At 36.6% G+C, this 10,044-nt stretch overlaps 1 protein-coding gene across 1 annotated transcript; it reads right to left on the bottom strand.

Moving 5' to 3' along the window:
* Positions 1-1,995: 1,995 nt before the first annotated feature.
* Positions 1,996-8,520, bottom strand: LOC141289704 (uncharacterized). Its single transcript, XM_073821878.1, has 2 exons — positions 3,352-8,520; positions 1,996-2,774 (listed from the first exon to the last, which is right to left on the bottom strand). The coding sequence occupies exon 1, from the start codon at positions 8,512-8,514 to the stop codon at positions 3,358-3,360; it is 5,157 nt and encodes a 1,718-aa protein (XP_073677979.1). The 5' UTR covers positions 8,515-8,520; the 3' UTR covers positions 1,996-2,774; positions 3,352-3,357.
* Between the last annotated feature and the right edge of the window lie 1,524 nt (positions 8,521-10,044).

The following is a 10,044-nucleotide window of genomic DNA, read 5'->3' as shown; positions in this document are numbered from 1 at the left end:
TTAATTATTATAATTAGCCTATTATTGTAGGCCTATATATTTTTTATTTTCGTTTATATTCGTTTTCCCCCTTCATTTTCATCTCTTTACTTAACGTATATGGAAATGATACTGTAAATGTTTGACATGCTGTGACTGATTTTGACTGGAATGTAGTTTAAAGGTTGGATTGAACATATTTTTATTTTGTTTCATCTAATAGACTAGACTATATAATAGGCCTACTGAACATGTTCACTGACGAATGAATCATTCACAGAGTGAAACGAATATAAATGAAAATAAAAATATATACAATAATAATAATAATAATAATAATAATAATAATAATTATAATAATGATGACGATAATAATAATAATACAAATAAGGAAAAAAGACGATCAGTTAATAGAAGGAATGTCATGTAGGCCTATTTTACGGTGTGACGATAAATGATTTCCAAATGAAACTACGTGAATAATTCACTCTCACTGAAACACTATATTTGTCTATTAATTAGACTAAATAAAATACAATATATGTTCAATTCAGCCTTTGAACTGCATTCCAGTAAAAAATCCCAGGCATAGAACCTACATTCAGAACGTTAAGAGATCGAAATGAAGGGGAAAATAACGAATATAAACTAATAATAGCCTACAAATATTACAGAAAGAGGAGATAATGGATAAGACTGGGATGCATAAAATGTCTACATCGCGCACAGACAGCATCAGCATTCGCATATACAGCTTCGCCCATTGTTAATATAATAATTTAATATTGTAACAATTTCTGTAACAATTAATATAATAATTTCTTAATTAAAAATAAAATATTAATAAACCTATCTCTGATAGGCTAATCCTGGGTTACTATGGTCACGCAGGTTTGTTTATGTATTAAACTCGTGGCCTCGAGAAATGCATGTTGTTTCCTCAACATAAGAAGTCGTGGCCACCAGAAATGGATCTCGTTCCCTCATCATCGCATCTTGTGGCCACGACATAAGGATGTCATTACCTCGACAAAATGATCTCGTGGCCACGACATAATATCACGTTCCCACGAGTTTATATGTCGTGGCCACGACAAACATAAGTGAACCGAAGGTGTCCCCTGGCGGGCACCGTAGACAGCAATAAAAGTTGAGTCAAATCTGAATATGAATACATTAAACCAAAAAATAAACCAAAACCTGCATTAATTTGTTTTAAAGTGCATCATGGGTGTATTATTCTGGAAAATTACTGTATTTCTGAGCATGCTCTTCTCTTTTTTTGCATTACTCTTTATTTGTACATGTTGATCTGCTACAATGTGGTAAAGTAGATCATGTGACTGCAAAATAAGGCAAGTTTAGTCTGAATGTTTTGTGCATGAATACATAGAAAACTGTATTAATTAATACAATTTAAAAATTGTATTTCTGAATGTGTTCTTCTGTCTCTTTCCAACTACATGACACAATTTGAGATGCCACAATGGTGAATACGGTAAGACATGACAGCAAATAAAGGTAAGTCAAATCTGAATATGAATACCTAAAACCAAAAAATGCATTAAAACTCGCAATAATTGGTGTATCACAGTATTTCTAAACATGTTCTTAATTGTTTTTTTTTTCTTTGCATGACTCTTTCCAACTACATGCGATGGTTTAAGCGTCACAATGGCAAAAATGGTAAGAAATGCCATGTGGCAACATCAAAAACAGCAATAAAAGTTGTCAAATCTGAATATGAATACATTATTCTGATAAATTACTGTATTTATGAACATCTCTTTGCAATACTCTTTCTATGTACGTGCCATAGATTGATCTGCCACAATGTGGTAAAGTAGATCATCTGACTGCAATATAAGGCAGATTCAACTTGTAACTAAGTGCAAAATCACTATAATTCTGAACATGTTCTTCTGTTTCTTTCTTTCCATTACTCTTTCCAACAACATGACACGATTTGAGATGTCACAATGGTGAATATGGTAAGACAGATCACATGACAGCAAAAAAAGGTAAGTCAGTTTTAATGTGAATGCATATGAACACATTACAAAAGTTTTAGGTGCAAATTTACATTTATTTCATTCCAAAGCAAGACATTGCAAATAATATTTTAGTTTATGTGTGTGACAAATCCAAGCAGTACATTGAAAACAATATGTTTGTGTGTGTGTGTGTGTGTGTGTGTGTGTGTGTGTGTGTGTGTGTGTGTGTGTGTGTGTGTGTGTGTGTGTGTGTGTGTGTGTGTGTGTGTATGTATGCAAATCTGGGAGATACTCATTAAATAAGAATATAATTGTTTTGGAACTCATGGGCGTTTGATCCTCTTAATAGACACTTGATGGTGTTATCGTCTAAAAATCCATTGCATCATTTTTAAGCTGCATAAAATTCACAAAGCTCTCTGATCATTCAGTCGGTAATTAAAAAGCCTCTGTAGTTATCCTACCAGTTTAGTTCACTGGCAGCTCTTTGGCATACTGTGAAATCCTTGTGAAATCCATCACTCACAGCAGCTTCTTCGTGTCCGTGTAATACAGGGCACATCTGCAATGTGAATGCAAACACGACCTTGAGCACTCATGCTGATGCAGTCGTAAGATTGGGAAATCCTTCCTCTCACATTCATCTGCACTCTTTTCATCCCCAAAGGAATGTGCATATATTACCATTGAACGTTACAGGTGAGCTTTGCTTCTTCACAGATAATTGCGCAGAAATTTCTAAAGATGCCAGTTAACAGCCATTAACACTTTAGTTCCATCTGGAAAGGTTTAGGATTAAGTCTAAGAAGCCAAACACAAAACAAAAGATAATTATAGCAATTTGTCATGAGAAATCAAAACATAATTTCAGGATCAGGTGACCCAGAGCGCTTACTGACACATTAGTGAAAACTGAAGACACACACACACACACACACACACACACACACACACACACACACACACACACACACACACACACACACACACACACACACACACACACACATAACACACACACACACACACACACACACACATAACACACACATAACACACACATAACACACACATTATGCTAATGAGTTACTGTATGTATTCATGAAAGATTCATTCTGGCTTATGTAAGCATCTGTGTTGTGTTTTGAAAATGCAAAACTCTGTTTTATTGGATTATATCAGCTGTGATAATATGACTAAATGTTTTTTTTTTTACATATTTTTTGTAGACATTACATTACTGTTTTTTTTTCTCACAGAATACTACATATAAATATATAAATAAAAAATAAAGAAATACTCATAAATTCAATTTGTTTAGGACATGCCTCTCAGTTTCTGTCAAATTCCATGTGAAAATTGACTAAATAAACAAGACCTGTGTTTATAAAATGTCCTCAGTGTCTTCCTCCACAGTGCTTCTAGTATTTCTGGGACAGCAGCAACAGCAGCGCCGTCTGATCCAGTGCAGTAGCCGCAATCTCCTTGAAGTTGGCCCGACCACGCCCCCAATCTGGGATTCTCCTCTCGCTCCTTCAACCCTGTCTTCACTCTGGACGTTCAGGGAACTCTCCACCCTGCCACTGACACTTTCCACCTGTTCAGTCATCACTCTTTGAGCTCCTCCAAACTGCTCTCCATCTCCTTCCAGCATCAGCGTTTGCACGGCTTTGTCAGTAACCCTTCTGAATCTGTCCACTCTTACAGCTGCATCACTAATGAGGCGCTCTATAATCTCCAAGCGCTGATTGCTTGTTTCTGTTTCTTCACTCCTCATTCGATTGATCTCAATCAGCATACATTCTCTTAACAGAAGTATTTCCTTCTCCTTTTCTATGAGCTTAAGTCTGTCAGTTTCTCTGTCATGCTGGAGAGCTTCATTATATCTTTCGATTTCAGCTTTCCGTAGTTCCAACTCGATTTTTTCTTTTTGCATGCCGAGTCTTTCCAGTTCCTTCCTTTGTATGTCTTGTAATCTGTTCTTTAGTTCATCTTTCATTTCCTGTATTCTGCTTTTTATTGCCTGTATCTCTTCATACTGTGGTAGAGCATCTCTTTCCTGGTCTTCAGTTTGTGTCTCTTGAGATCTTATCTGCTTAACATCTTCTGTATGTTCTTGAATGAATTGGTCTTCTTGTTCACTCTGAATCTTAGTTTCCTGAGTCTCCACAGTCCTTGTCTCTCTTTGTATGTCAGTCTCAATTTCTAGCAGTTCTCTTCTTTTGCATTCATAGCTTTCTGTGAGATACTCAATCTCCTTGGTAAGCCTCACTATCTCACCTTGAACCTTCTCCAGGCTGTTCCTCCTCCGCTCGAGACTCTCCATGATTACTGACTTTTCTTCTTCTGCAGTTTTACATTCATCCCTCAATTTTTGCAGGTGATCCTTTGCCTGATCAAGCTCAAGAAGGCCAGTTTGTATGATCCTCATTTTGTTCTCTATTTCGTCATGTTGCCTCTGTAATTCTGCTCTCATGATGTTTAGCTCATCCCATTCTAGGGTCGTACCATCCTTTAGCAGAAGATCTTCCTCTTCGGCATTGATTTTAGAAGTTTGTGCTTCTGTTTCTCCAACTGTTTTGGCCCAATAAATGTCTCTGCTGTCTCTGTCTGTCTTTTCCTCCTCTTTAGTGTCTTGTACTTGTTCCAATGCTGTTTTGTGTGTGACTTTCTCAGTATGCTCGTCATCTTCTTTTCTCATAATTTTTAGTCTCTCCTGTTCATTTTGCTTTTGTTGAAGCAACTCATTTTCAATGCTTTCCTTCTCTTGTTTCAGTAACGCTATAGTCTTTTTCAGTTGTTCCATCTTTCTCATGAATGTTTTCGTGATGCTCTCTATTTCCTTATTTTTCTCATCAAGGTTGTTTGATAATTCCTCCTTGTCTTGTGTAAGTTGTAGCATTTGTTCTTCATTTCTTGACTTCTCCTTCATGACTTCCTTCATATTTCTCTCAAAGTCCTCCTTCTGCCTTTGAACTTCAGCTTTTGCTTGCTCCAGTTCATGTTGCTCCTTTTTCATCATTGTCTTCATTCTCTCCAAATCTTCAATTTCTTTATTTAAAGAGACCCTTATTTCTTGCACTTCAGATGCGTGCGTGTCCTCTAACTTTGTCACAGTGGGTTGTTTTGTCTTTGTTGCAGCTGTTTCATCTTCTAATTCCTTTTGTCTGCTATCATCTATTTGCTCAAACTCATCCAAAGATGTTTGTGTTTCAGCATCTATTGAGATGGTCTTCAGTTGATATATCTCAAGTTCATCTGTTTTTTGTTTCTTTACTTGTGCTTCCTCTCTTAGGACATCAGTATCTGTCTTTGAGTGATCTTTTGTTTTCATCTCTTCTGGCAAGCGATGGATTTCTACTTCTGTTCTCTTTAGTTGAATCTCCATGTTTAACATCTCCAGTTCTGATAATTGTCTGTTTATTTGCTCTTGCAACTCCTCCATTGTTTTTGTTTTTTCCACTATAATGCCTTCCATGTCCTCTTTTTCTTTCTTTATCATGTCTTTATCTTGTTGCAGCAAAGTTCTCTCTTGTTCAGCCTCTTCCTTCAGTCTGTTGAAATCAGCTCTCTCCTGTTCGATACAATGTTTTTCACTTTCCATGATCTTTTTGCTGTTTTCATTCTCCTCTTTGTCCTTTTGAACATCGTTATTAAGCTTCTCAAGTTCTTCTTGTTTTGTCTGCATGTTTATATTGAGGATATGTCTGTGTTCTTCAAGTTCAGACTTCTCTTTCTCAAGCAAATCTCTCTCACACTTGATGGCTGCCATGATGTCTTCTAACTCATGCTGCTGTTGATCTAATGTGACCTTTCTCTTTTCAACCTGATATTTTTCCATCACAATTGTGTTCCTCAGCTCTTCTAGTTCATCCTTCTGTTTCTGGAAATCAGCCTGCAGTTCAGCGTCTGTCTTTTCTTCTTTAGTGTCCTCACTGACCACCACTGTTTTGAGAACTTTCTTCTTTATTTTGATCTTGGTTCGCTGATCAATTTCTGTCAGTAAATCTGCTCTTTTCTCCTTCAAATATACCATCTCTTTTTCAAACTGATCTCTGTTTTCTGCCATTTCTTGCTTGGACTTTTCAATCTCAAAATTTAAGCTTTGCAGTTCATTGTTCTTACTCTGGATTTCTTTCTTCAAAGCATCAATCTCTTCTCTTTCCTTTTCAAGAGGTTCCATTTCCCACTTTGTATCTGTTGTGATTTTCTCAAGCTCATCGGTCTGTTGCTCTGCATCAACTTTGACTTGATCAAAAACATTCCTCTGCTCTTCAAATGTTTTGATGTTTTCTTGTAGTTGCCGTCTCTCCTGTTCCAGATGAGCATTCATGCTCTCTAAATCAATTCTTATTTTTCTGTTTTCGCTAATCAAGTCTTCAGCCTCCTGCTGCTGTTGATTCATAACATTTTGCCTCTTTTCCAGCTGCATTTTATCAGTCATAACAATGTTTCTTAGGTTATCTAAATCTTTTCTTTGCATGTCAAGTTCTCTTTCTTTGTTTGCCAGATCCTGTTCTTTAAGTCTTATTTCATTCTGTGTGTTTTCCACTGTGCCTCTTTCCTGCTCCAAGGCCAGCCTTTCTTTGTGCAGTTCTTGTATTGTCAAGTCACTCTTTTCTTTTTGTTGTTCAAGATCTTCTCTAAGAGTCTCATTCTCTGCTTTGCTCTTTTCTAAGTTCTCTTTTTGTGTCTGAAGTAGCAGCAGATCAGATTGTTGAAGCTTTGTCTGCCTTTCGATGTCAGCACGCATAGTACTGAGCTCTTCTTCCTGTCTTCTCATGTCATCCAATCTCTTCTGAATGTCCTCTTGGTCTATACTGGTTTGAGAGGTGATTTGGTCTGTTTTCCTTAATTCCTCATTAAGCTTTTCAGACTTTCTTTGTAAATCTGCCTTGATCTCCTCCAGGGAGTCTTTTTCTTTTTGAATGTTTAGTTTGTCCATGTTCATCTGCACAATGTTGCTGTCCAGTTCAGATCTTTCATTTTCAATTTTGTTCATCAACTGCTTTAACATCTTCTTTTCCTCCTCAACACTCTCCTTCTCCAACTGCAACTTGGTTTTTAATTGATCCATTTCATGTTTTTCTATTAACAGTCTGTCCAGCACATCTTTCTTCTCTTCCTCAGTTTTATTTCTCAGTTGCTCTAGGTCTTCCAACTCAATCTTGATGGTTTTCATAATGTTTTCATTCTCTTGTTTTTCTTGTTTTACTTCAGCTTTCTCTCTGTCAAGTTCACTTTTCTCTCTTTCTAAAATGTTCCTTAGCTTTTCTACATCATTTTTCTGTTTCTGTATATCTGCTTCCCAGAGAGTTACTTTCTCTATCTTGTTTTCCAATTCAGTGGTTTTCCTTTCTAGCTCAGTATTTATCTCCTCCAAAGCCTTTCTTTCTCTTTGCATGCCATTCTCTTTAATTTCAATCTCCTCTTGCTGTTGTCTGATTATTTTATCTAGTTCTTCACGTTTAGTCTGTATTTCTGCATTCATTTGATCAATTTGATTCCTCTCTTGTGCCAACCTCACCTTGACATTTTCTATGTCCTCTAACTGTCTTTGTATCTCAACTTCAGCATCCTTCTCTTTTCTTTTGTTTTCTTCTGCTAGTTTATGCATATCTTCTCTTTCTTTTTGTTGTTGAATTACTAACGCATTTAGATTTTCCCTCTCTTTTTGTAAGTCCTGCATAATGTTCTCCAGAGCATTTGTCCTGTCTTGAATCTCAGTCCTTGTGTCTTCTAATTTTTGCTTTTCAAGCTTGATCTCTTCTTTTTGGTCATCTAATTGAGTTTGCATCTTTTCAATATGTTCCATCTCTTTATTAATTCTCTCTTTGGTGGTTTCAACATCCTTCTTCTCTTTCAGTAACTGATCTTGCAGATGTGCTATTCTTTTTCTCTCCTTTTCTTCATCTGGTCTGAGCCTTTCAGTGGTCACCAGTGTCGCATCCCACTTTATTTCTGAAGCTTTCCCAATGTCTTCCAGTTGTTGTTTTTGTTTGTATATATCTAGCTCACTCCTCTCCATTGTCACTTTGTTCATCATTTCTTCTAGGTCTCTTGTCTGCTTTTGAATGTCTTCTTTCATGCGCAACAGCTCATCTCTTCTCATTTTTAAATCTTCATTTTGATTTTCAATTTTTTCACGCTCTTTAGCCATCTCATCCTTCATTTTCTCCAGATTTTTCTTCTCTGCCTCTTTGTCCTCCATCTTCTCCAACTTCTGTAGATCTTCTAATTCCTTAAGCTTATTATTTAGTTCATTCACCATATCTTGCAATCTAGTTTCCATTTCTCTCTTTTCTTTTTCTAGAAACTGACAAGTGCTTTCCAGCTCTGTTTTTTCCTTGATCAAATTGTCATTCATCTGTTCCAGGTCATTCTTCTGTCTCTTGGTTTCATTGAGGATTGCTTCAGTCTTCATAATTTCATCTTGTAAGTTCTTATCACTGTCAGTGCCCTTTATTTCTGCAGTCATTTGCTGCATTTCAGCTTTCATCTGTTCCAGTTGACCCCTCTCTCTTTTTATAATGTCCATCATGTTTTCAGTTTCTCTCTTCTGGTTCTGGAGTTCAGCTTTCATCCTTTCTATTTCTTCTTTCTCTCCTTTCAATGAGTCCATAACACCATATTGCACTTCTGCATGGATTTTCTGTGGTTCTTCTTTCTGCAAATCTGTTTTCATTTGCTCCAGTTCATGTTTTTCTCTTTCACACTCCTTTCGTATTTTCTGAATTTCCTCTCTTTCAATGTCAATTTCAGTCTTTACTTTTTCAAATTCTGCTCTCCTCAGAAGAAGCTCTTGAATATCACTATCTTTCATGGTCTTCACTTCTTCAATGTGCTTAATTTCTTCTTGCTTTGTTTTAATTTCCTCCTCAATCCGTTTCATCTCCTCCATCCATGCATTTGTCTTAGTCATAATAATTTTAATCTCTTCCTGTTCTTTGGAAAGTTGGGCTGCCATTTCTTCTACCCTTTCCTTTTCTTTCAATACGTCCTCCAAAAGTCTCTCTATGTCCTCTGTTGTCCTTAACCTTGATTCCAGCTTGTCTCTTTCGGTCTCTATGTTTTGTTGCATAAGCCTAAGCTCATCTTTTTGTGTGTCCAGATCGACTCTAATTCTATTTAGTTCATCTCCTTCTGAGTTTAACATTGCCTGACGCATCTCCATTTCCAATTGCTCCTTCTGCAGTCCAGCAAGTATTTTTTCAACTTCATCCCTCTCCTTCTGCAATGCCTCTTTTTGGTTCTGTATTTCCTCCATTTGTCTTTTTAATGACTCCTCTCCTTCTGGAAGTATGTCAGTTAACTCATGTTCCTCCATTTCTTTGGTGTCTACCATCTCTTGTCTCTTTCTTTTAATCTCTAAATTCATGAAGTCCAACTCCCCTTGTCTCCATTTCATCTCATCTGTGATGTTTTTCATTTGTCTCTTCTTTTCTTGAAGTTGAACTTCCATGTTTTCTATTCTCTCCTGTTTGCTCTTGTTGTTCATTTCAATTTTTTCCATGTCCATCTTAATTTTATCTTGAGTCATTTGTAACTCAGATCTTTCATTTTCCATATTCTGTTTGCATATCTCCATCTCTTCATATTGTTTCTCAAGATCAGCTTTATATTTCTCCAGATCATGCTTCTCTCTGTCAATGTGTTGTCTTATTGTCTCAATCTCTTTCTGTTCTCTCTGCAAAACAAGTCTTGTCTTTTCTAGTTCCTTCTTCTCTATCATCAACATGTCAGTAAGGCCATCGGTTTCATCTTTACTGAGCATGGATGGATCTGGTATATATTTGTATTCTGTTGTCAGTGCAGTGTCCTCTTGGCTTGGATCCATTCCGGTTTCTTCACTTCTCATTTTGAGCTTTGTGTCTTTCTGATCTCTCATTGTCTCTAATTCAGCTCCATTCAGTTCCAATATTTTTTTGTTTCTTTCAAGTTCTTCCCTTTCCCTTTGAATCTCAGACAAGAGTCTGTTGACTTCATCTATTTGTATTTGTTTTTCTTGAGAGGTCATTTCTTCTCTCTTCTGTTGAACAAGCTGTCCAGAAGGATGTTCTTCTTTCAATGT

This window comes from Garra rufa, chromosome 17, assembly GCF_049309525.1.
Source record: "Garra rufa chromosome 17, GarRuf1.0, whole genome shotgun sequence".
NCBI classification, from domain to species: domain Eukaryota; kingdom Metazoa; phylum Chordata; class Actinopteri; order Cypriniformes; family Cyprinidae; genus Garra; species Garra rufa.
This window is presented reverse-complemented; position numbering and strand designations above follow the sequence as displayed.

Bases quoted from the DNA above. Each gene is read 5' to 3' on its own strand.
- LOC141289704 (XM_073821878.1), bottom strand. From the start codon at position 8,514: ATGATGGACATTATAAAAAGAGAGAGGGGTCAACTGGAACAGATGAAA.